This window comes from Anser anser, assembly GCF_964211835.1.
Source record: "Anser anser genome assembly, chromosome: 5".
In the NCBI taxonomy this organism is placed as follows: Eukaryota; Metazoa; Chordata; class Aves; order Anseriformes; family Anatidae; genus Anser; species Anser anser.
Genome location: NC_139725.1, coordinates 49,689,980 through 49,717,296, shown reverse-complemented (window position 1 = coordinate 49,717,296; position 27,317 = coordinate 49,689,980). Strand labels below are relative to the sequence as shown.

The following is a 27,317-nucleotide window of genomic DNA, read 5'->3' as shown; positions in this document are numbered from 1 at the left end:
CCGTCCTGTCCCCGCCTCCTCCTCCTCCTCCTCCTCCTCCGTCCCCTCCTTCCCGCCCGCTCCCGCAGCCCCGGCCCCTTCCCCCGGCGGGGCCCATCGGCCCGGCCATGGCCACCAAGAAGGCGGGCTCGCGGCTGGAGACGGAGATCGAGCGGTGTCGCTCCGAGTGCCAGTGGGAGCGGATCCCCGAGCTCGTCAAGCAGCTCTCGGCCAAGCTCATCGCTAACGGTGCGCTGCGGGGCCGGGCGGGCCGAGGCCGAGGGGCGGCCGCCCGGGGCTCCCCGCCGCCCGGCCGGGCAGGTGCCGCCGAGCCCCCGGGGCAGCGTGTGGGGGAGCCCGGCCCCGGGGGCGGGGGGTGCCGGGGGAGTGCCGGGGGGTGCCGGGGCCGCGGTGGGCGCACGGAGCCGTGCGGGGGCTCGGCGGGGGCCGTGTGGAGCCCCCGGCGCCCTCCTGCCTCCGCGTCCTGCGGAGCTGTGTGTGCTGCAGGATCCGCGCGTAGCCTGCCTTGCGGAGGCTCCCTCCCCTTCGGTTACAAGCGCTCCTCTGCGGCGTAATGTAACGCTGCTTCGTTTTGTTCCTCGTTACTAACGATGAGCGGTTTACTCGGACCTCTGGTTCTCGTATCCCTAACTTTTAAGCGCTTAGCTGAAGGAGGTGGAAGGCAGCGCTGCCTTCGGAGGGATGGAAGCGCAGACTGGGCTGGGGGCACGCCGGGCAGGTCTCCCTGGCAGCCTCGCTTCGCTCTGCGCGTGAGAAACGCCGTGGGGATGGTGTCTGAGCTCGCTCCTCTGCGGGAGCTGGACCCGCAGGTGCTTTTAGAGAGAAATAGGTCTGGGGAGACAGGGCTTGGGGTGACCTCAGGGGTGATAAGTTAACAGAGAGACAGGATGAGGCGTGAGGCTGGTGGCACCCGGAGCATGCTGCGCAGGCTTTGCATGCTTAGGCAAACGAGACAAGTGCGTGGTTCAGGCCTGCAGAAATACAAATACAAGAGCAAAAGCCTGAATCAAAGTAAGGAGGAGAGGGAGAATTTAAGGACAGATGGATCAGGAGTAGATAGACTTATGCGTGTTGGCCTTAAAAACAACTGGGTAGGGATCCTGAAACACACTGGTATTATAGTAGTTAAAAATAGACACAAGTGAAAAGGTGAAAGGTGTTAGTTTGTTTTAAGGACATGCTTTATTGAGTGGTAGACTATGGACTAGAGATCAGTTCAAGCAGAGACAAATGGCTTTTGGCTGTCCGATTGAGAAGAAGGACCTTCTCTGAATTAATATGTGTTAAGGTATTTCAGATAGGTGGGGAGTGCTAGGCAGAAGATATTATTGATAGTTTGACTTCGGTTTCTCTGACCAGGGTACTCTTTACCTAGCTGAAGTACATCAGAGAAGTTGATGCTGTCTGTATAACTTTACACATCAGTGACTTTACCATTGTGGTGCCTTCTAGATTCTGTACCAGTCAGAGTACATATTATTAGAGCGTTTTCTGATCTTTAAAATATCAAAAAGTATTGAATGAGGATTTCATCTCTTTCTGGTAGCATAGGAAGGATTACATCAATATCCCAGGCTTCCAAACCCTAGCTAAATGAGAAAGACATCAACAATAAGTAAGTGAAGTGGTAGTGACTCTCTGTTTGTAGCAGAGGAAGGCAGAGAGAGAAATGTATCTAATGAAATACATGCCTGTGCTGTTGAGAGTATCTAAAACCATAAGTTTGTGGTCTAGATCCCGGTGTGACCAATAGGTTGAAGGCTAAGGTTATCAGCTAGCCAGACAACGAAGAGGCAGGGCCTCTATTCTGCCCATGAAGACACACAAACTGAAAGATGTTTTGCTGCATAGCCCTGTTGTTAGTTGATCTGAAGCGGTTGATTTAAGAAAAGGTACTTGGAACCTCACTGCCTCCTTCTGCAGCAATGTTTGCTTTTACAAATTGGCTAGGGAATGATAACAGAAGATTTGCTTTTTGGCTAAGCATAGAACAATTTAGAGGAATGATTTAAAAGTGTAAGAAAAGAAAAAAGAGGGGAGAGGATGTTCATTCTGTCCATATATTGTTGTGTGGGATTGGCTCTGGCTCTTGAACGCTGGAACATTTTGAGTAGGCTTGATTATTGTATTGTTTGTTCTGTTTTGTACTACTGATGGCTCCTGTTTACTCCCTCCTAAAATTAGGGGTTTGTTTAAAGCCTGACAGTGGTTCAAATGTAAATGACAGTTTACGTAGGATTTTGGATGTACAAAAATGGCACTTTCTAGAACTAATTTCTGTATCTGGATTGTGTTTGAAAGGCTTACAAACTTACTGAGCTTTCAGATAAACAGGGAGGAGAAATATTAATGGATCGGTCACTGCCTTTGATATTCCGTAAGTAACGGTCACAATTTGGACCATGGAAAGTATGTGCTCTGTGACTTGCATTGTCTTTACGCAAAGGATAAATAGATGAAAGAAAGGTCTTTAACCTAGCTCAGAGTCGTTAGACGTTTATCCAGTTTGTATTATGTTTCTCTCCTTCAGAACCAGGACTCAGCAGCAGTAATAAGGTTTACGCCATGTTACACAAATCTCTGTTTGAGCTCTTGCTTCATCAGCGCTCTTGTAAAAGGTCGGCTCAGAGCTGTCATGTGCGGGTGTGGTGAGTTAGCCCTGGCCAGCAGCAGATGCCCACCCTGCCTCTCCACCTCTCCCCTTCCCTAGTGGGGCAGGGGCAGGAAATAGGGTAAATGGATAAAGATGGGGAGATCGCTTACTGACTTCTGTTACAGGCAAAACAGACCTGATTTGGGGAAAGTTAATTGATTGCCAGTTATAATAGAATGAGGTAGCGAGAAACAAAAAGACATCAAAACAACACTTTTCCTCCCCACTTTCGCAGGCTCAACTTCACTCCTTCACCTGAGCCCCTCCTTGCACGGTGTGGGTGCAGAGAGGCTGCCGTCAGTTTCTCTCTGCTATTCCTTCTCACGCTTTTCCTCCACTTTGGCACAGGCTCCCCACAGGCTGAAGTCTTTCAGGCAAAAAATGTGCTCTGGCCTGACCTCCACATGGCCTGCAGGTCCTTCAGGGCATGTCCACCTGCTCCGGTGTGGGACCTCCCTGGGCAGCACGGAGATCTGCTCTGGCACCTGGAGCACCGCCTCCTGGTGTTGCCTCTGCTGGTTCGCACTCTTCCTGTTCCATAGTCTCTCTTTTCTTATTTTGCCTTTCCTTAAGTATGTTTTCCCAGAGGTGCTGCTGGCTTGGCTGATGGGCTCAGCCTCGTCCTGCGGTGGCTCTGTGGGATCTGGCCGTGTCTGGCTTATTCCCACAGCAGCCACCCCTACAGTTCCTCTGGTGCCAGCACCTTGCCACCAATACCCGGTGCAGCAGGATTTACAGAAATTGGAGCACGGAAATCATCGTGCTACTCTGAGGTTCACAGAGATGTGGTATTTGGCTAGTTTGTACTCTGCTTGGTTGTAAGACAGGTGCCTGTCCTCTGAGTCCACATCCTGACTGTAACTTATTAAACAGAACCGAGACAAACCCCAAGTTACTAGAAATAAAATCTGAAAGCAATTTTCACTAGTGAAACTCCGTGTGTTCCCCAGTACTTTAGGTAACTGAAAAAAGGTCTTTTTAAGAAAGTGATCCAAAGAAACTTTGGTTCAGTTTGTTGAATTTTACCTAATGTTGCAAATAAGCAGCGTGGTGGTGGAGCACTGTCTTGAAAGTTAGCAAAAGGCCTAAGTCCAAACTTAATTGTTCACAGGTTACTGGAGGAGGTAAAATAGTAAATGTTAGATATCTAAAATCAATCAGAATGTATTTAAAAATGTGCCCCAAATTGGGAAGTATCAGTTATAGGATTGTTTTCTATTTTAGGCCAGCCAGAATGGACCTGAATTTAATAAAGGCCTTAATATATAGGAGAAAAATGTACAGCTTTGTCTTGGTAAATTTGGTCTGCATCAAAAACTCAGTTGTATGCAGGAAATGCAGAGTGCTTTAAGAGATTAAAAAATACAACAACAACAACAAAAATTTTTCATATTTTTAATAGATCTGTAAAGTTGCTATTCTCAAATATTGAAAAATAAGACTTATGAAATACCTGTGATTGTTTTTCAGTAAGTTCACCATAACATGTTGACCTTACAGGTGACTTGTGTATTTTATTGTATATATGTTCATGTGGTTTTTTTTGTGGGGGGGGGGGGGGGGGGGGGGTTGAAACCTCTGTTGTATTTTCAGTAAGAATGTCACAGCCCTCATGGTTTGGGGAATTGGGGTTCTCAGGGTGCCTGGAACTTTGTGGTGTTGAAGCAGTAATTGTAGAAGTTATCAATTGCATTTCAAAGCTGCTTTTAAGTCAGCTGTAAATTTATGATGAAACAGCAGCATCCCGAAGGAGGTGACTGCAATGGACTTCTGCCCGAAGGCTGTAACTGCTCAGGGTGTCCTCTGAACATCAGTGCTCAAATATTTCCTTCCTTTGGAGTCACAGTGAGGAAACCGTAGGTCAGTTCAGCAGCGAGGTGAACGGATTAAATAAAGAATCTGTGAATTTCCGTGGGTATTTCCGGCCATTCATTGCTGCTATGCTCCGAACGTGACCTTGCTCAAGTTCAGTGAGATCTACGGCTCTGTCTGAAAAGGCACTGAGGAGGCAGATTTTTATCGTTCTACCTGACGAGCTATGTAGTTCTGCAGAAACCTTAGCTGATGTGAAACACTGCTTTACTGGGGGGAGAGGATGCATACCCCACAAGTTCGCTGATGTGTGCGCTGCCGAGTGTTGTGACATGGCCATAAAACACAACATCACCTGCAGGGAGCAGGTTTGCTGTTGGGAGTACACCAGCCTTCTGACACTAGTCTTGCTTGCTTGCTTTTTTATCCATTGAATTTCTTACTGACATTACTACCACGTTTCCTTTGGTTTTGTATTTTGTTATCTTTTCTCTGACTGCCTTCCCCTCTCAACAGCTTGTTTCTGTAGTTTCTGATTATACCTTTGTATCTTGCAGCCTTGCAGAATAAGAGAGCAGAGAGAAGTTAGGAGCAGGATTACTAAAACCAAAGGATCAGGAAGTATTTTGCTTATTTTTTTGTCACTCTCTGTGGTGCTTCTTTGTCTGGATATAAGTAGGAAGTAAAAATAGAAACATCTTACTGGTTTTCATGTGTTTTGCTCTCTTGTGAAATACAAGACCTCAGATGTATGTTTAAAGCTTATCCTCACGGTAAACCAGGGATTTCTAAACCTCTTAGGACTCATGCCCTACTTAGGTGGTTATCAAATTTGTTTGTTTGATATACATGCAATTTGTAAAGCACTTTTTTTAGGCAAAGCTTGATGAAGAGGTCTGTATCTCTACCAGCAAAGTTTGCAGATGGAGGTGTGACATGCCTTCTGCATTCCCACAAAACGCAGTGCTCTCTCCTCCTTTGCGTTCTTTCTTGCCTTCCTTCTTGCATTCACTGTTGTTTTTACAGAACAAACGTACTAAGGACATCCTTTTTTCTGAATGAAGAGCAAAGATGGTGGCAGTACTTAAATGCCTTGCTTTATTTTTGACTGGCACTTTGTTTCTTCAGATAGCCAGGGGTGTTACAACAGCGCGCTGATGATGTCGGTCTGCTGCTTGTATTCCGACCGGCTTGTCATGCAGAGAGAAAATGCTGGCGTAGTCAGTCAGATTTCACAAGTAGCCCAGCTGGTCTAACACCTTGCCGCTGTTGCGTGGAGGAGTTCGTTCTTTCTTCCTACTTCTGTCAAGCTGCTCCTTCTGCATGCCGTTTCCCCACTCACGTGTTTGTGGCCTCTCTCTTGAGCTGAAGCACACCAGAGGCGGCACTGTTTGTGCTGGGCCAGCAGAAAACCTGCTGCTCCTCCATCTAGCTCAGTTTCTGCTGGCTTTCTGTGCCCCGTCGCCTCTCAGAGGGGTCTGTGGAGAGCTGTAGTGGATGGAAAGTGAACAGTGGCAGCAGGCAGAGAAGGAAAAGGGGGCAGGGGCCTCTTCCTTCTTGGTGGCTGTGCCACCAGTGGCCTCCCGTTGTGTGGAAACGCGAGTGGAGTCTGCTAAGCTCTGCTGGGGACTTGGAGCCTGGAGCTGCTTGGATGAATTTATGAGGAATCTTCCATACATTGCACGTCATACATCTGATTTCCAAAATAGTTACAACTCTTAATGATGGGTTGGGCCCTTTCTGTCGCTTTGTTTAAGTCATGAGAAGAAATTGTAGCCTGACCTATTCATGTATATATGTGCTGCTACTTGTCAGTTGTATAGCTGCTATAGGTTCTGTTAAGTTAACTTTGAGCGTTGAAGTTTGGCATTAACTTTTCTATAGGAAAATTAATAGCGTGAACTTACGGTCATCAATACCACTTCTGTTTGAATTTTATTTGGACTGTGGTAGAGAAGGGGTCAGAAGGTCCTTAACCACGCCAAGTCTGGGCCATTCCCCCATGCCTCCATCTGACTTGTAAATAACCAGATTTTCGAATTTGATGGTTATGTTCTCCGCAGTTTTGTCCCCACTGAGTGTGATGTAATTGGTGGTCTGATCAGGAGTGACTGGAGACAACAACTTTGTAAAAGGCAAAGCGGCAGGGTGTCTGTAAGTTAGAGGGAGGGAGGGTGTCTGGGGAGTGGTGCAACATCTGTTTGGCACCAAGACGTGTAGTCATGAGAGAACATTAGGGCTCTGCTCTGGAGGAAGAGCTGGATCTCGGTGTTTGTGTCAGCACACCTGTGATAGAAGGCACGGTGGCTCTTATTAGTAAGCTACTCTGATCAGAGATGCTATCAGGTACTTTGTTGCTTCAGGAGACACCGCATCAGTTTCTGCAGGTTGTCACCCCACTGATGATGCCACAGGTTCTATTCAAATGTGTATGTGTAAACAGAAATCCTTCCCTGTGATCCTGATCTATACTTCAAGAGAAGGAAATGCATGAATTTTTTTAAAATTATTATTTCAATGTAGTTAAAATATTTTAAATCTTCTTTTTATCGATTTCGCTGCATCTCTATAGTGTATGCTGTTTGTTTTTTCCTACAGGATCTTGGTTCATTCAGTTCACAGAATAGACCGGCCTCTGGAGACAGAGCAATAAATCTAAAGGCCAGAAAGGTGCCATCAAATAATCCATTCTGTTTGTGTAACTGTCTTGACCACTGCCTGAAATCTGTAAAATCTGTAACATTGTAGTAGGAAGAAAGCTGCGTACCGTAAGCACTTGGTTTTTACTAAATTTATCGCCTGTATTAGTATTCTGTAGAGAAGGCAAATTAATAACAATTAAACAAAAGCCCCTGGTTTTGATACAGCTGCCTTACAGCTCATGTTTCTGCTGTGTAATATGTGAAAGGTGGTAAAGCAGAGAAAGGCCTTTGAACGTATGCTTGCATTGTCTGCAAAGCAGGAGAGGATCAGGACTTGACCCTAACAGATACGTACGGGTTGTCTTTGATACTGAAAGTAGGTCTTGAATATTTCATCCGCACTGAAAGAAAGCAGGAAATAAAAGAGGACTTGGGTGGGACAGTATTGTCAAAATGCTGCTGTTCCACTATCAAATTCCCTGCTTAAGCTGCTAAAAAGTTGTATTTATGATCTGTATGTACCTATGGTCTGTACAGGTATCGTTGTGCTGGCTTTATAACTTCTTCAGCTACATGAATTAGAGCTTCCACTTTATTAGGGCACTGGAGCTGTGTTTTCTGCCCTAAGTTTGTCTGGTGGGGGAGCCCTGGTGCAGGCAGCTCCTGGGGAGCTGGCACCCATTTTGCAGTTCTGTGGAGGGAGTTGCTAGGTTCCACAGAAGATTTAACCTTCCTCCTCCCAAAAGAGGTCCGAACTGCTCTTTTTTCACAAAAAGTAGGCGAGAAACACCTCTTGGTTCTAGACAAATCCCAATCGCAGTTCACCTTGAGCCCAGTGACTTGTTTTAGCTCCATAAAATTTACAGAAAGGCGACCAAGATATGAAAACATCAACAGCTTCCAGGCCCTCCCCTAATTTTGTTTTTGCAGTTGAGAAGCAACTTGTTCATATAATTATCTTTCAAGTGCAACTTATTTCAAATTCGCATTTGTCAGGGCTCACCTCCCAGCCACATTTCTGTTTTGCTTTCTTTTTTACCATTTAATTACAGTTTCTTTACCTTAGTGGGGAGAAAATGTTGTGCATTAATCAAGGGGATTGCTCTAGAGCTAGAGCAGCAGAAGCTGCTTTCTGTCTTAAAAGTTTTGGTGGTGTGTCTGAGACAGCTCCGAGAGTGACAAATCTAGGTTATAAACTTTCAAGAATTGAAGCTTCCCTGGTGGAGCTTGTGGGGTGGAAAGAGGAGAAGGCAAGATTGATTTTGTGACTGACTGGCTTTTGTAGGTGGTGAAGAACTCCCAGATCCCCTTTTGTGGCCAGCAGAGGCTCACCTGTGTGCTTTCACCTGAGCTTTGGGCCTTGGGCCATCATCCCTTGGAAGAAAAACGCCTCCAGGGAGTAGAGGTGAGAACCAAAACCTCTGGATGGTGAGGTTTGGGTGTAAGGAAGTGTGCCTGATGTATGAGAAGCTGGGCAGAGTCAGGATCTCTTCAATCTCCTAATTCTTCTCTTTTATTAGTCTGCTTTTTTTCTTGACTGGCGAGAGCATTGGATTCTGTTGTTATCTTCTATCAAATCTGCGCTGTGCTGCAGTGTAGCTGTTTGGTAGAGTGAGGACAAAAGCCACTGTCCCTGTGACATGGTTTCCTTTTGCCTTCCATTTAAATATTCTCTAGGGTCTTTTCTTGGTAGCAACAGAACTGGCTTGCAATGGAACTTGCTTGGTAGCAACAGAACAGAACAGAGACAAGCAAGAAGCAAGATTAAAGAGAATTCCTATCTACCATCGCATGTGCTTTTCCTGTTCTCTAAGCTACTCTTTGATTTTCTTTGTAACATAAACAAAAAGAAAATGGAAAAAAAATATTTTTTTCTCATTCTCCGTCAGTATGGTTACTAGAACTGTCAGCTTTTAGAAGAAAATTTGCAGTCAAATATGGACACACGCTTGCCATTCCCAGTTAAATGGTCAGAGGCGATGGTGATCATCCTGTTTGCCACACTTCTTGCTTCCCAGACTCAGATACGACCTAAATTCTTATTTCTTGGCTTTCTATTGCAGTTGAGTGAACCAGCCTATTGTAATTTCAGTATTTGACATTTATCAATAATCTAGATGATATGTTGTGACTGTCCTGATCTGATTATTTACTGTTGTCATGATCTTAATATTTCACAAAAATCTGGGAGTTGGAATTTAAAAGAACAAACAAACATACAAATAATCTAGTTTGAAATGATTGTTGGAGTTTTCTGTTCTTAATATGTGCCCTCATAAAGCAATTTTTTGTAGTAGTGTTACCGTGGGAGTAAATTTGAGCATATGCATAGTCTAGGATTCTATAATATTTTCCTTCAGGCTTTGGAAGTCAGACAGGAAAATTGCCTAGATACTACAGAGCTGCACAGGAAAATGGTGCCACGCTCTCCGTACTTAAGAGGCAGAGGAGTGAAAGACTGCGTATAATTAAAGGTGCTAATCAGTAGCATTGAGTTTCTTTGGACAGCTGACAGTGTACGTTCTGCTTCTGGTTTTACCTGTGAGTGGTCTGAATCAGCCCGCAGCCTTTGTGTGGGTAGTATCGGTTGGTCTGTGCTCTGCATCTGGCCCCGCTCCTGCTGTCCCCAGCAAGCTGACCGGACGGGATCCCGGGTGACCTGCTCGAGCTGGTCCTGCTCGGAGCCAGGCAGTGGCACGAGGAGATCTCCAGAGGCCCCTCAGCCACCTGGGATTCGGTGATCCAGGATATCCAGATCCTCCTCCTTGGAAGAAAGCTCCATTTCAAAGCGGTCGTCTCAATAAATGTACTCTTGGATGACATGAGAGATTTTTGTTGTCTTCTTCAGCTGTTTTTTCAGAAACTTTGCTCTGAAATTTTTTGATGAGTAACATACAGAGCAGTTGACCTTTTTGGGATCCTTCTTGCTGCATCCCTCTTCCGGGTATAAATTCCTCAGTTTTTTAGATTTAGGCATAACGACAGCCCAGCGTGTTCTTGGAAGTCTGAGGAAAAACCCTCACCAAAGAATGCAACATGCAGTTCTTCAGGTACTCTGAGCCTTTAGTAGTACCTTTAGAGAGAAGAAGAGGAGTTTCCCTTCTTCCTCCCCAAGCTAGTTTCCCTCTGGGGAAGACTTGAAGCACCACAGCAGAGATTACATGCTGGGCCTTGAAATCTCATACGTCTCATTTTCCACCCCCTTTTTTTTTCTTTGTCATTTCTGAGTAGCCCTGAGTTCAGACATGAGGATTTTCTTTCTTTCTTTCTTTCTTTCTTTCTGCTCACCTCAGATTCTGTAGCTAGTTAGCTCTGTGTTTCCTTTTCCTAAACACTTCCTATTCAAATTCACATCCGTGGGGCTTGAGTCTGAGGTTGAGCCTCTTTGCTTAAATCTTTGTGGGAGGAGATTTTATCCTAATTCTGCACATTTTTCTTGCAGCTGTGTAATTCAGAAGAGAGGAAAAAAACAGCACTAAAAATACTTCTTTTAAAATGTGACCATTTGGCATATAAGAAAGGAAACTGTATTTTTTTTTTTTTTCCCCCACATACTCTTTCTGGCTTTAGATGTTGAGCTGTAAAGGCTGAGTAAGATGCAACTATTTTTGTTAGCACAGGATCACAGACACTCTTGCTGGTGTACCACAGCAGTACAACACTGATGTTTAATTGCAGAGGAACATCTTGTGCATGGAGCCTTGATACCAGGAGCTGGGTTTCTGATGGCTGTTGCCAGAGACGTGTTAACAACTGTAAGAGGCACTCTTGCATTGTACCTTCCCCGTATTTCATTGTGCTATTAAAAGCAACTGAAGCAAATAATTATTGTACCCTTTTAAAATATTTTACATTTTCTGCATGAATATTAAGAACATTTTAGAAAATGCATAAACAGTAGCTGTAGCCTAGATAATGTGTTTTATTTTTTTTTGCTTTGATTTTTATCCAAGTCTCGAACCACCACAGGAGAAGTAATACTTTAATAAAGCAGCTATCAGCTACTCAGCAGAACAACAGGTAACAGATTCATTAGTTTTATTCTGAACACTTAATTATTCACTATGGCTTTATCGTGGTGTGCTCTGGGATTAAACAGAATTTTAAAATCACCTCTTGGAGGATTCTGCAGGCAAGTGAAACAGCCACTGTTCTGTATTCCTTTAAGGTTAAATGTTTGTATTTTTGAGCTGTGTGCAGTGTAGTCATTCTTTACTTTTTCTCCATTTTTTCTTAAGCCGACTTTTAGAAAGGAAATTAATTAGAAATAGATATTTCTCCTAAACAGACTGCTAACAACTCCTGTGTTCTTCAGCAAATGCCTTGAGGTTATGGTAACATTCATCAGAAAATATCTTATATTTTAGCATATAATTCAACGGATAATTCAACATAGGCCATAGCAAGTCTTAAACTAATAGTAATAAGTATTCATCATTCATGATCCAGGATAAATGAAGATTATTCCTTTTTTTTTTTTGTAATTCTGTTTTTCTGTAACTGCTTTGGATCCCAACAGTATGGTAACAATTTTGCTTCAAAAAGTAGATGTTAAAAATCAAGTTGCAAAGCAGCTGTCATGATGATATTTTTAGACTCTGTTTTACAAAGACATGTTATTGTGTGTTTTTGTTACTTCTTGTTCGTTTTCTCCTGTCTTTAGGCAAGCCTTCATTCTTGTTTTGAAGGTGGTCAGGGTTGATATGTGTTGCACTGGGGGACAGCCATACCTGCACAAGGTTCTTCTCAAGACACTTTGTATGAGCTTTCCCTAAGCTGAAAGAAAACAGCAGGCCTGTGTAGAAGCATCTCTTTATTTTGTTTTTGCTTCCTGTGCTAACAGAAATGGATATTTTACCTAAAGCATCTATGAGTTTGACTTGTATTTCCAAGGTGCTCAGCCTTGCCTCTGATTATAAACTTGTCTTTGGATAGGCTCCCCAGGGCAGTGGTCAGAGCACCCAGCCTGCCGGAGTTCAAGAAGCATTTGGACAATGCTGTCAGACACATAGCCTGATTTTTGGGTGGTCCTGTGTGGAGCCAAGAGCTGGACCTGACGATCTTTGTGGGTCCATTCCAACTTGGGATATTCTGTGATTCTATAACTACAGGTAGAGAATTTCATATTAGTCAAGTGGATGATATCAGTGATGCTGTGATGTTTTAGAAACAGATGGGCAAGCTAGAGTGCCCTTCCCCAGCTAGGAAATGGTTCTGCTATGCAATTGTGATATAGAGCTAGCTCTACTGTGTAATTATTGTTGATGGATTCTTCAGCAGAAGAATGGATGAATATCCTTTCATCAATCATTTTACAGTGATTCATAAATATCTCAGTTTTCTGAAAGTGGCAAAGTGATTTTCATGGTATTGAAATTGTTTACCAACAGGTTTTCTTTTTGAAACATTTACTTAGATGGACTGAAAGAAAGCTAGGCTTCAAGGTATGTAAAGTATGGTATTTACATAGTTTAATTCTTAATAACGTGTGTTATAGAAGAATATAATCCAGATCACTTGTGCTGAAAGAAAGAAAAACATTTTTTTCTCAAACATTACGTACATTATTACAGGATGTCTTAAGGAATAGATAAAACTGTTCAAAATCTCTCTGCCAGACCTATGCTTTCATAAATGTTTTCTTTTAGAAATGTCTGTGTAATTGGAACTCTCAACCTCTGTGGTGCATGTAACAGGCTTACTTGCACAGAATGGCTGGCAAGACTCGAGCCAACGCTTCGTTAATAAAGCACTCCTTCAGTCACAATTTGATTTAAAACCTTATTGCCAATTTCTGGCCCTGACTCACTGACTTCACAGATGAGTAATGCGATAAAAAAGAAAATCCTTCTCTGCAGTAACTTTTATGGTTTGTGTTCTGCGACCAGTGGTCTTCCAGCGTTAGTCATCAGCGGCTGCACAAGTGGAGCACTGCTGTGATGAAAGCCGGTCTGACAGTTACTGCTTCTCTTGCGGTACTATCTCATGGTATATAGCAGTGCTGCAGGGAAAGGGCACGTCGTGCCACACGCAGATGACCTGGAATAACAGCTTCTGTTTTGATGCTTAATCAGATCTATGTATAAGTTGCAGCTGTTGTTTTCTCCTCTCCCACCTTTCCTCTGAAGGAAAGTATGTGTAATACGTGTTGCTGCGCTGTGACTATTGCTAGGTAGTGCATGGGTTAGTAGTTTCTTTTAACTTGTGCCACTGATGGGAACAAAATATCTGGGTGCTACAGACTACTTTGATTCTCATCTTCAAGTGTCAGGATAGTTTCTGAGTATGCACCAGCATGAATGTAAGGCTTTAATCTTGCTTGTGTCCTTCCTTTAGAGACAACAGTATATTTTTTCTAGTCATTGTCAGAAAGGAGAAACTTAGAGTGGAAGAGGAGGATGGGAGAGGGAAGAGGGGAGAGAGAGAGAGAGAGAGAGAGAGAGAGAGAGAGAGAGAGAGGTGCTAAGTTAAATTTTTCAGATTCAACTTAGAACCATAGAATGGTTTGGGTTGGAAGGGACCTTAAAGCTCATCCACTTCCAGCCCCCCTGCCATGCGCAGGGACATCTCCCACCAGAGCAGGCTGCCCAAAGCCCCATCCAGCCTGGCCTTGAACATCTCCAGGGATGGGGCATCCACAGCTTCTCTGGGCAAACTTTAGGTCCACTTGGTACTGGAGGGCTGCAGTAAGGTCTCCTTGGAGCCTTCTCTTCTCAAGACTGAACAACCCCAACTCTCTCAGCCTGTCTTCACAGGAGAGGTGCTCCAGCCCCTTGATCATCCTTGTGGCCCTCCTCTGGACTCACTCCAACAGGTCCATGTCCTTTGTGTGCTGGGGGCCCCAGAGCTGAACGCAGGGCTCCAGGTGGGGTCTCACAAGAGCAGAGCAGAGGGGGACTATCACCATCCTCGCCCTGCTGGCCACACTTCTTCCGATGCAGCCCAAGATATGGCTGGCTTTCTGCATAGTGAGCATACATTGCCAGCTCATGTTGAGCTTCTCATGCACCGATACCAATTCACATCCTCCTCTGCAGGGCTGCTCTCAATCCACTCATCACTCAGCCTGTGCTCATGTTTGCACCCAGGTGCAACACCTTGCACTTGGCCTTGTTGAACTTCACGAGTTTTGCATAGGCCTATCTGTCCTCTTCTCGTTCCCTTCCTTTTACTTTTCTCAGTGTGAGAAATTCTGCTGTGTGTGAAAGAGGAATAACCTTAAAAACTTTCTGTGGGGTGCTAGGTCTGTGTCTTTGTCTGCTTTGTTCTACTGTGGCCTTGCAGTGGGTGAGACCTGGAGTTTCTAGAGATGATCCTCCTCTGTCTGCAGCACTTCTTGCTGCCAGCTGTTGAGCAACCAGATTTTGGAGGGGATTATGGCTACACTCCACTACTGCATGTGCTGGTGCTGTTCTTTGGTTACAGGCAAGGTGATAGCTTTCTCCTTTAGTAATAGGGATGTTTTCAGCACTTTGTTTTAAGAATCCTCATGCCTCAGGGAATGCATTTTCACATGTAACAGTACAAGGTTTGTTTTCTTTTTCCTTAGTGTCTAACTCATTCTTCAGGATGTCTACTAATCCACTGCAACCTCTCAGACTAGTTGTTTCACATGCTTCCATGCCAATTTTGCAGTTTGTATAAACAAAACATCTCTTGCAGCTGGTGCGTATTCTTTGTGTGTGTGTTTTTTTTGTTTGTTTGTCTGTTTGTTTAACCTGTCTCTCCACAGAAAAAACCTTCTGTATTTAATTTAAAGAAATGCATGTTCCAGGAGTGTGGGCCAGGACTTTTGAGACCTACTAAAAGGAATGCACATGAGAGGGAAGGCATGTGTGATACTTCCTACTTTGGCATGTTTGAACTTCTATTGTTTGAAGAGCTGAAGAATGTCAGTGGTAGACCTTGCTCTTTTCATTGAAAGCATCCTTGAAGGTATTTCAGATCCCGAACCAAAGCACTGTTTTCAAAGTGTCATTTGGATGCCTTACTATGTTTGGCATTTGTGTTTCCTCAACATTCTCTGGAAGGAAAATTTGCTCAGTGAAGTGCTGAACTGAATAAAAGCAAAAGAGGAATCTTGCTTGTTAAATTAAATACTTTGATGGATACAGATCAGGGAGGAAGTATCTGCTTAAATATCATCCTTTAATGCTTAAACAGTTTGACATATTATTATCCACTTTTAAGCCACCACTTAGCTTTGAAATATAATTAGCAAAATTCATCTTTGTTGTTCTTCTCCCAAGTAGGTCATTATTGTGCTGACCTCAAGAATTATTTTCAAGGGCTGCTCTCATTTTTTTCCTTGCCTTTTTAAAGTGTCAAGAGGCTCATAAACAGAAATTGTACACTCGGAACACACCAGAGTGTTCTGAATATTATTAATAAAATGCCTGTGCCGAAAGGGTTCCTCAGCGACCAATTTTTTGCAAGGCAAATAATTGTATCGTGTTCTTCAGAACAGTTTTGTAGGTTTGGAGCATGCCTCTGATCTCTGAGATCCTTTCATTAGATTAGCACGTTAAATTCCTTACACCGAAGTCTAACCTGAATTGCATTGCAATGTAAAAACAGCTGTCTTTTCTGCGCATACAGTTAACATGCTTTGATTTCCAGAGCAGAGGAACAGCTGGAGAAAGTGCAGTCCTGTGGAGTGGTATGCAAAAGCTGTCTTTGAGCAGTGTAATGTTGATCATAATATCTGACTTTATTTTTTGTTTATAATAATGCAAGGGCTATGCTAAGGTAATGTGGAATTCAGAATAAGACTGTAGCAAAGGGGTTTTCTTAGGAAATGTCACGTTGAGATTTGTTCTGTTTAGTACCTTGTTTAGTTTGCAGCTTGAAAGTGGAGCTATGCGAGCAAGCTGTTGGTATTTTTCAATTGGACTAAGATTTCTCTTTGAAGGAAAAGCAGGAACATGCAGAAAATAAACTGTAACAATTTATTTTAGTATCTTGCTTCCCTTGGAAAATGTGCTTTATTGCAGTGATACCTGTCTGTATGATTTATGCATTTCAGTATATTGTATCACTGCTTGCAGAAGATCTGTTGATATTGATGGAAAACTATACCATGCTGGTGGCACCCTTAAGGTGTTAGTCATTATTACTTTGTAGGTAGTGGAGGAATTAGAAACCCGTGTGCAGTTGCAAAGCAGTGATCTTACTGCAATTGGAGATATGGTACATCGTGTGATTTGCTGGACTGGCAGAAGTGTAGAGACATTGCTTGCACATGAATGGGTTTGAAAGAGAAAAGCAAAGCTCAGCTGAGGCTGAAACTGGCAAGAGACACGAAGGGCAACTTATGGGTATAGTGGCAGCAAAAGGAAGAATGAGATGTTGCTGCTGTGTGGGGTTTGGAGACTAAGTGACAAAGGACAAAGATGATATCCTCAGTACCTCTTTGCTGCTGAATATACTATTGGGGCTCATACTCAGACCTCTTATGTTCCGCAGCAGTGTCAGGGTCTCGTGAAGCATTACGAAGTAACAGTGGAAGACTGCGTTAGGCGAAGTGGGCTTCCACAAAGCCATGGTGCCAGGACAGGTTGTGTCAGAGTGCTGAAGGAGCCGCCCAATGTCATTGCAAGAACAGTCTGTCATTTTTGAGATCCTAGTGATCAAGGGAGATTTCCAGTGACTACAAAAGGGCAAATATGGCTGTTTGTAAGAAGGTCAAGAAGGAGGATCCAGGGACTGTGGGTTGGTCAGTCTAACCCCAAGCCCTGGGAAGTTTAGGAAGTATATCCAGGAAACTGGTTGGAAGGATAGGAAAGTGACTAGGATAGACTGACATGGGTTTGTCGGGGGATATCTAACCTTTTGAGTAGAGGTGACTGACTATGGATAAAGGGAAGACCAGTGAGTATTGTTGGCTTTAACTTTAGCAAGACTTTAGCTGTGGTTCCCCATAGTGTTCTTGCAGCTACATTGAAAAGACAGGTGGACTAGGAGGTAAGTGGAAAACTGGCTGTGGTCAGAGGTGGGGTTTTTGTTTTTATAAATAAAGATAATACTACTAATAAAAGAAATCTGTGGACCATTAAAAGTGGGGTCTTGCAGGGGTGAATACTGCAGTCAATAATGTTTAGTATCGTTCTTGGCAACCTAGACATTGAGAACGCACCCTCAGTGATTTTGCAGGTGATAGAAAACTGGGGAGTGTAGGGCTACCATTTTGAGGGATGTCAGCAGGCTAGAGTAACCATTTCATGATTCTGTAAAAACTCCTGTAGTTCAGCAAAGGCAAATACCATGGTCCTGTACTTGAGAAAGAATGACTGTTTGTTACAGGATAGCCTAGGGTCAGCTGTCTAAAAAGCAGCTTTGCAGAAAAGGATCTGGAGGTCATGGTGGACAACTAAGGGAGTACGATTTGGCAGCAAACCCTTGTGGCAATGAAGGCCGACTGCACTCTGTACTGTATTAGCAAGAGTGTAGTTAGCAGTTTGAGGGAAATTAGTGTTCCCTATTGTTAGTCACTTGTGAGATAACATCTAGAATACTGCATCTAGTTTGGGTTCCCCAGAATGAGAAAGATGTTGGTATAGTGGAGGGAGCCCTGTGGAGGGCCACCAAGATAAAGGGAACAGATCACATGTCTTTGGAGAACCAGCTAGGAGCTGTATTTGCTAAAGCTTAAGAAGAGAAGGGTAAGAGGGGATCCTACTGCTGTCATCTCTCATCCCACCGTGACTGTGGAGGTGGCCTACACTCAGAAATGTACAGCACCAGAAGCAATGGCCAAAAAACTGCAACAAGGGAAATGTGGAATGGATAGCAAGGTAAAATTTTCCACAGTGAATACAGTCAAATGTTGGAGCAGGTTGTCTGGAGGGGTTGTGTAATCCCAGTCCATGGAAATACTCAAAGCTGACTGGCTGTGGCGCTGAGTTGCCTGCGCTGCTGTGGAAGTGTGTTCCCCATCTCTCTTTCTTTCCCCACTTAGTACATTGAAATATCTTTTATTTTTCATTCTTGCTGATAAGACTTCAATGAAAGAATAAAAAAATTATTGTAAGTTGCTTTAAATGTTCCTGGAAATATGCTGATAACATTGTGAATTTATGGGAACAAACCGTGTCCTTCTCTACTCTCATTTCCTCAGGGGATTTCAAAAAGAAACCTCCAGTGTTAGGGGTTTTGGTTGCCTGTGAAATTAAACATAGCAATTGTGCAAATTACAGATGAGAGTAGTGTGGTGCAGGACTATGATCTGGATGTGGTAAAGGGGATGTTTCTAGCTGTCCCTCTTGCTCTTCCCCAGAGAGCAGAGCGCGTTAGTTGTTGAGGCAGGCCTGGGAGCACGGTTTGCCGCGACTCAGAGCTGGGGGGGGGGGGGGGGCATGGACATGGGGTTTCAAGGCCTGGGCCTGGTCCCTCCAGGTGCTTGTGCTAAGAGCAGTGAGCATTTCCTTCCCTGCTTTCTAATGTACTCTGACGGTAATGTTTGAATAAAACTCATTCTGTGGTAAAGGTTTTTTTTTTCTTCCTTTTTTCTAAACACAGGAAAGACTTTACAAGCCATATTAGATCATAAATGTGCTTGGTCCTGACAGACCAAATACTGAAGTCGTCTTTAATTTGCTTGTTCCCTGCTAACACAGCTAACAGTGGGTTTCTTGTGCTTTACCAAAACAATTATTATTTACTGTAGAACTTTTCTCATTCTATTTCTGTTCAGATACATTAAATTTCCAGTGTGCAAGGAGATTAGTTAACCTTAAATGCTGTGTAATCTAAGCTGTATGTAAAATACTGTAGTGTACAAACTTAGTCTTCACATATGTCAGAACGTAAATTTGACTTTTTTGTGTTGTTAAACTGTACGCTTATGTACATCAGATGTTGGAAATGAAAACTTTTTCAGTCAGGCTTTGTAAATTGATCAAATTCTTGGTTAACGAACGTGGAAATTTTATGCTGGACTTGCTGATGCATGTCAAACTCCCATTTGCTTATATGTACAGCTAAATAGCTGTACATTTTGCTATATTAACATTGAATAGGTAAATAGAAGCTTTTGGTTGGCCGTTAGTGGGTAATAAAGTTTTATTGTTATACTGTAGGTATATTATTGAGCAGTAGTAATATTTTGGTTTGGACTGGGAATTGTATGCCTTTAATACATATTTGAAAGATGTTGAGTGTCACTGCTTTTTAGAATGTCTCCAAAGTAATGGTGCACTAGGGAAATACTTTATTTTTACTTGTTTTATCTTTCAAGGGACCAGCATTTTTGGCTAGCATACATCAAGGCTGTATCCAGACTGCATTGTTGTCACAAAGATAAATTAAACAGAGGATGCACAGTTTAAGCAAAACAAAACACACGAAGAGGCATAAAGGTGCTCCTAAAAGAGTAAAGTACAGGTAGAAGTGTGGCACCTGAAATTACTTGGTATTATCAGATCTAAAGATGAGGTGACCAGCAAAAGTATCTTTGGTGGGTAGAGGAATTAAATTTTTACTGCAAACTTGAGTGAGGAATCTGACAACCATGTTCTGAAAGCCTGAAAACTAAGCTGGCTGGTAACCAGGCTGCATCTGTGACTTGTCTTCATCTGAAAACTGAGTTCTTTTCCTTCTGCAGTATTCTTTAAACAGTTAAACATGTGTGGATGCATTTGAGAACACAAGTGTGTTTTTATGCATTCAGAATGCTGCGGAGTCCATGAGGCTTTTGAATCAAACGTTTCTTTTTAAGGCAGAAGGGAAGAAGATTGGTTTTAGGTTACTGCTCTAATTCATTACAGCCTAGAACATAACAGACTGAATTCTACAATGGTATGCATGTAAAAGATAAATTGAGAAGTAAAATGAAGTACCCGTATGACATGTTAAATCTGAGTAATTGGCTATGTGTTTGTTTAGGTTATTTTGTTTTTAAAATTTAGATCTGAAAATTTTCAGTGGAGGCAGTGGTGCCTACACCAAAGTATTAGTGAAATAAAATGATTTTTAATATTTCATGTGTTTGTTTTTATTTACAGATGACATGGCAGAACTCCTCCTTGGAGAGTCCAAACTAGAACAATTTTTGAAGGAAAACGCTCTTAAACAGAACAGCAGTCCACGGGGCCCCAGGCCGAAGCTGACTGAGGTCAGGAAACATCTCACGGCAGCACTTGATAGAGGAAACCTAAAGGTAAGTCAGTCAGTCTGAAAAAGACTTAGAAAAGGTGAAATTGACAGGAGTGTGCTGCTAATTATGGAGAAAAAAGTAGAAAGTTCTTGTGTGTTGATTTATTATTATTCCCAGAACATCATCAGTGCTATGCTATTTCATGTCTTTTTGTTTCTTCATGGACTTTTGTTTAGATAAATTTCTCAAATCTTCTTTCATCAGAAGAACAAGAAAATCGTCACCAACTTATGGAATGATTAAGTGAAGTCCTTGCAACCTCTTTTGTGAAAGTTTTACTTGCTGTATATAACTAAATCATTCTTTGGAGTGCATTAGATAGAAATGTTATAAAACCACAAAATATTTGACAAAGTTCTGTCATAGTCTCATGAGTATGCAGGAAAGACTTCTGAAGTTATGCTTGGGGGTGAAAAGTAAGGTTTATCCTTGAGAGGAGTGTTTATGTCACAAACTTCTAATATTCTTCACCATTTTTTTCCTTCTTTGCTTAACTATTGTTGTAGCTACTAAATCACTTATTTTTCTATATTCATGGCTATCTCTTGTAAGATGAGAACCTTGCTTTACAGTCATCTCTAACTTCCATTTTTGTGTTTCCCGTGATTCATGAGAGGATTTCCTTCTCTTCCTTTTTTCCTTCATTCTTCCTTGAATCCTTTTTTTCAGGATGTTCCCTCTACCCTGGTGCTTTGAAATTGTGCAAATTAAACATAAACGCTGTAGAATACATTCTTAAGATTTGACACTGTTATTTTGAACTGTACTTGTGGTGTTAAGAAAAAAATCATTGGGGGGATTGTAATGATAGGCTGTCTTTAAATAGTTTTGTTACCTGGCAAAGCTGTCTGCTGCTTGAGAGGTATTACTGGTGCATGTGTAAATAAACATACGAACATGAAAAATGACTGATGATGCTGTTCAGTAGCTTGCTGGAGAATGATTATGTGGCTTCACCCCCTACCCCCAAGCTTCGCAAATATAACATAAAGATAGAATTTTGATGATTAGTTGCTCTCTCACAAGAAATCTACTGTGGGCTTCCACAGTTCGTATATGCAGAAAACATGCCAAACAATTGTCAGGTTTGATAGATTTTTTTTTTTTTTTTTTTTTCCCCTGAGGAACGAAACCTTTCTTATTCCTCTTCCTTCTAGCCAGAATTCTTACAAGAAGCTAACCTGATTATGGCCAAGCTAAACTATGTGGAAGGTGATTACAAAGAAGCTCTGAATACATATGCCAGAGTAGGAGTTGATGAATTGCAGCTAGCTGCAGTGCCGCCATATAGGTTACGGATGATTGCTGAAGCATATTCTACTAAAGGTAAGATTGCTCTTTCCAGTATAATAATGTTAGAAATAGTTTTGAAAAGTGAATCAACATTTTGTCCAAAGTGAAAGAAATTGTTGACAAACATATAATCAACACAGTGATAGAGTGCCACATTTGCAGATGAGTAAGAGGATGGCTTATTTCCTTTAAAAAATTGACAAGGTTGGTTGACGAGGCTCTTACCTCTATTAAAATTTCCATTTTAACCCCGCTGTTACCCAGTCAAATTTTTATGTGTTTTTAAAAGTCCTTCAATATCTGAATGTCCTATAACTTTGGCAAGATACTAGAAGTATTGGCACTGCTCCTGAAAGTTGTGTTACAAAAGTAGTGCAGTTCTTCAGTTGCTGCGGACAAAACTGAAGAACCTTGATTCACAATGCTTTGTACTAAATGTTACAATGCATAGCCTAGGTTATGTTAAACTAGAGTAAACCTAAATTGCTACTTAATCGAGTAAAGTGATCATAATACATTAAAAGGACTTAAAGCTTTTTTTTTTCTTTTGCAGTTTAATTTTTAGAAATCTTCTTCATTGAATATGTATCTTTTTTAAATTTCTGAAAGTGTTTTTCGAGTAATCCAGGATAGTGAAAATTGTAATGCTAGCCTGGTGTCTTAAGGTGGCAGTACCACCTCAGCTTAGAAAACTTGTTCATGGGCTGTGATCTGGGTTAATGTTTTGAGGAAAGTGGCAGTTTGTATGCCATAGGTTTATGAGAATTTCCTGTGTCTAACTATGTTTGCTTTGGTCCGCTGTGTTTAAATTTGGGTCTGACATACATATATACTGTTTGTTACCACAAGAGAAGAGTTAAAGTCAGCAAACACAATTTAGGAGAGACTTCAATAGCATTCACTGTTCAAAGATTGGTCTTAGTCTTTGAAGAGGGTAACTGTTTCCATTGAAAATGGAAAGGGAAGGGCATGGAGAGTTTTTATGTGTCGTAAACTTGCCCAGGTCTCTCATACACCATCTGTGTGTGGGTTGTGAGTTTTTTTTGTTGTTGCCGGGGTTTTTTGTCAATAACCTTCCATTCAGCTTTCCCTTTCACCCATCTGTGAAGATGACTTGAATTTGTCACTTTCTTCCTATGAAAATGCAGTCTTGGACTTGATCAACTGTAAGTGCATAAATTTGCTTATCTCCAAGGAATCCCAATAAGTTAATTGAGTATTTTCCCAGAGCTCAACTATTCTGGCTCTATTTTATTTGGTCTCATAAGAATATAGAACAGTTGAAACATAAAGACACCAATTATGCAGAAAGGATCGGTATTATTCAGTTTACTTGATATCAAATTAATTGATTAGAAAATAGTAAATATGTGTCTTGCCTTAATTTCTTCTCTACCCTGGAATATTTTGTAGATTCAACTTTTAAAAAAAGAAAGGGAAAAAAGGCATGTCTGCAACCTAGATATGCTTTTAATTTGTTGCTTCTGATTTCAAGTTTTCTACTTAAACACTGAAATCTGTTGTAACACACCTTGATCAGACTTCACTGCTTTGGTCGATTCTACTGGGTGCTTACCTGGGTTAAGCAGGTGCTTACCTGCTTACCAGCTTACCTGGGCAAACTAGCTGACTACTGCTTTTTTCCTTCTGCTCTGCCTATGTCCAGAATTGCTTTATTTTGCCTTTTTTTTTTTTTTTTTGCTACCATGTTTTAAGTTTGAATGGGTGATTAATGAAAGTTAATATCCCTTCTTCCCAGGGTTGTAAGTTTGTCGTCTCCTGCCAGTTCTGGAATAAGGCTGAAGTCTCAGAGCAATCTTAAATTCAATATTCAAAGTTTAGAAACATTTAGAGTAACTGACAGCTAAATAGTGAACATTAATATGCAGTAGTACAGTTAACTCTCCCCTTCTTCCCCCTTCTCCTTCCCTTCCCTTTCCTCCTCTCCCTGGAATTTCTATTTTCCACTTTTAAGAGTGGACTATAAAACTTTCCAGTGTGAAGGGCTTCTTCAGAGGTGATTGGAGACTTGTAGTTACTACCAACTAAGTACAAGTTATTCTTAAATGGATTTTGTGCTTTGCTGTGACTTGTATTTCTGCTTGTGGTTTCAAGGATAACCTGAATATCTAAAGTTTTCTAAGTATTTAGCTTTTATTTCTTTGGCAGTCATGAACAGATCACCATGTTCCCAAGAAATGCCTGTGTGCATGCATCAGCCTGGCTGCACTGCTCAGCACGGCAACATGCAGAGAGGCTGTAAAAATACCCGTTTAAGTTTCCTAATTTCAATCCACTTTTGGGCAAACCCAGTTCCACTGGATTTGTAGTCAGCAGGATATTGGTATCCTGTTTTGTAGTGGTCAGGCACTAATGTGCTTGCCTGACAAAGCTGTAATGCAGAAAACTAATGGTAGTTTTTAATTGCTATATTTTTTTATTGTTACTTTTATTTTTTTTAATTGCTACAATTTTTTTCTCACTTAAGGTAGGACTGCCACAAATGCTTCCCTTTTTACTCCGAGCTTTTCATTCTATAATAGAGGTGAGGCGTTGAGTAGGATGCTTGAATTGAAATGTTTATTCTTCTGCAATTGTTTCAAGGTACTTAAATGAGCATGTTATGCTGTAACCCTAGACAATTAAGTCTACTGTAAGCCCTCAGAAATGGCCTGCTTTGTGCCTGTGCACTCTTACCCTTGCACAACATGGAAAGTATTTCTTTCTGTCCTTCACAGCAAAGGGAGATTCAGCATGTGTGTATGAATGAAATGAGGTGCAAAATGAGCCCAAGGTCAGGTTCAAGCTAAGTTTTGTTGGAGCTTTATCTACTAATGGCTAGTAAGAAGGAGAAGAGGAAAAGCAGTAGTGGCAATTGTGGGGAGAGGAAACTGAATTGGAACATTGGAGAGGAAGTGAGATCCTTAAACACTTGCTGAACTCTGGAGTGTGTGCATGTATCTGTGTGTGTGTTTATATATGTATGCATACAAATATATGGGGGCATACATAAACATAACATGTTTACATAAACATATGCATGTATATATATTTTTATTGCTAAAAAATAAGATGTGGCAGAGAAAAAAAAATCGGAGGAAAATTCTTACTGACACTTTAATTTCTCCAGAATAAGCGTGTCTGAATGCATTATCCACCAAGTTGTTTGTTGTTTTTTGTTTGTTAGTTTTGTAAACCTCTATCTGAGAACTTTGAGATACAGAACTGCTGTGTCTCATAAAGACCAAAAAGCTAATGGACTGGTGTTGTTATGGTGAGGGGAAAAAGAAAGGGGGCTTTTTTTCCTGGCTTCTGGCAACAAATGCAACTGTCTGCTGTGATGTCTTATGCGTTGTCTTGGGTAGAAGATGATGGAAGAGTGGCCTGATGAAAAGTTACCTGCTGCTGTGTCCATTAAAACAGCATATAGTAGACTAGCTGAGTGAATACACGTGAGGCAAAACTTCAGGAACTTGATTATCATAGGTCAGGATTCAGCACTGCTCAGATATCTCTCACCCAGAGGTGGAGAGGAGGTAGCTACCACAAAGTTGTACTCCTGAATGGAGTACAGCTCTGGTATTTTTCTGCCTTTCTTCACCATTTCATCAAATTCACAAGTTAAAAATGAAAGAGTAGTGAAAGACATTCTTCTTCTGTGTGGTTAACTTTGTTGATAGGCATACTTTTCTGATCTTACACCCTTAAACTATTGTGATTTTTTTTTTAAGCTATTTTTGATGCTGTGCTTCTGAGCGATTCTGTTTTATTCTGTGTATATAGAAGGTGTTGTGTTGGAATAGCTGCAGTATTAAATTTCAGAATGGCTTGTAAATTGAAAAGAATTCCAAACCTCTGTTATAAGAGGTTAATTTTGTCTCTTCAGTATCATCTGTTTAAGTTCTTCACTAGATCAATTTAATTGCCAATGCTCAATTTTGAGACTGAGGGAAATCTTAACTTAGGAAGAATTGAAATAAGACAAGTTATGAATCCATAAAGAAGTAACTAAAGATTGTGTATGTCTGAGTCTTTCCTTTTTCAAGTTAGGCTTGTGTACCTAGCTCCAACTTTCCCTACCCCCTTCTCATCAAAGACAAACCTGAAAAAATTGTGTGGCACTGCTATCACATGGTAGTGTATATTTAGAATCCATTTTAATAATGACTGAAGCTAATATTCTCCTAAGGATATGCTCTCTGGGAACAGGACAATTAAGTTTGTGCTAGTTTTCAGCAGTATATGAATGAGGTAATATACTGGAAAGCACACACAGGCATTATTCAAATACCATGCGTGGCAGTATCTTCTGTGTTTCTAAGCAATTTTGGTTTGCTTATGGAAGCAGAGATGAGATATGCAGTGGGATATTGAGGTGTTAATTTGGGGAGGTGCAACTTCTCAGTGACACTCAAATTACAAGTATATATTTAACTGGGAAATAAGGTTATCAAAATCTAAGTTAACACAATTGTGATGCTGCGTAAGTCAAGATATGATTGAAAAATGGATGTGTAATACTTGGCATTACAAATCAGTGAATCTTTCCACATATGCTCAATGAACATTGCAATTTATAAGTCCTTACAGTCTGCAATGCTGTAAACTTTTGATTTTAGTTAAGAAATTGTGTTCATATTTACTGTCTTGTCATAGATTAGTAGACTACCGCAGGTATCTGACAAGATAGCTGTGTTGCATTACAGTTACGTTCTTGTTAAGTACGTGAGAGATGTCATATGTAAGTTAGACTGCGACATTACAGGATTGTAACCCTATTGCTGCAGGCCATTCTGTGTCTCATATTGCCTGTTCAAATAACTCTGTTTATATTTAGATGATGTATGTTGAGAAAGGTGAGACGGCCTTTACTGCTGCTGACCCATATTCAAATTTAATGTCGCATTTACCAAGTTAAATGATTGGCTATTAATTAGTTCTATTTACAGAAACATGGAAATATTCATTAGGTTCAGTGAAAGTGTCAGCTGCATGTGAATTGCTACTTTGCAGTTAGCAAAAGATCCTGCACTTAACTTTAATCGTACCCGATTGTAATGAGATCTTGTGTGTTGCTAGCCCGTGTCAGCAGACACCGAGCAGCTCTTCATGGAAGAATGCTAAATGAAAGCTGTTTTAAACATTATGCCAGAGATCTCTGGCCTCATTAGGTACTGGGTCAAGAACTCAACTTCCTTAAGTTCCCTCCTCCCATATTGCTGTGCAGGAGTTGCAGCCTGCCAGCAAACATTTTGCAGACCGTGGCTGGGAAGCCTGTGCCATAGCTACTTAAAACTTTTTTCAGATAAAGCTTGGTTTTCCCAAGTCTTTATCTCTCCTGCTTGAATAGGGGTTGAGGTGGAAAAGCCAAGGATTTGTCCTGCTTCCTTCAGTGGAGCTTTTAGCTCTGGTGCTTGAGATCCAAACATTGAATGAAAATAATTTGGTTCTTCTATTCTGTGTCATTAAGAAAATACAAATATTTGAAAACTGTTACATTTAGAGGAGAAGTGTGGCCAGTCATTTCACAGCAGATGTTGTTACAGCTATGATATATTGTTTCAGATGACATTATAATAAATCCCCAAATATTGTTTTGGTTTTATTAACTGCTAAGTATTCACTTCAGAAAAGGTATGAGTGTTCCTGCCATTAGAAACTAGGGTAGATATATATGTGTATTTTTATTTTTAACTTTGAAGAACTTAGAGATGCTTTGAAGAACTAGCGTTACTGATATTAGAAAAAATAATAAGGAGGTACT

General features: G+C 41.5%; 1 protein-coding gene across 5 annotated transcripts in view; it reads left to right on the top strand.

Annotated features, from left to right (window-relative positions):
- The window catches only part of TTC7B (tetratricopeptide repeat domain 7B), a 137,234-nt gene continuing 109,917 nt past the window's right edge, over positions 1-27,317 (top strand). Inside the window, exons 1-5 of one of the 5 annotated variants that reach the window (XM_083838841.1) lie at positions 104-228; positions 7,064-7,135; positions 8,393-8,512; positions 20,109-20,263; positions 21,418-21,586. In XM_083838841.1, the coding sequence (XP_083694967.1) occupies positions 20,114-20,263; positions 21,418-21,586 (319 nt within the window). In that variant the 5' untranslated portion in view covers positions 104-228; positions 7,064-7,135; positions 8,393-8,512; positions 20,109-20,113. Of the gene's footprint in view, positions 229-7,063; positions 7,136-8,392; positions 8,513-20,108; positions 20,264-21,417; positions 21,587-27,317 lie in introns of those variants that run through there. The other 4 variants (XM_083838843.1, XR_014585278.1, XM_083838840.1 and 1 more) reach the window with 4 other exon arrangements.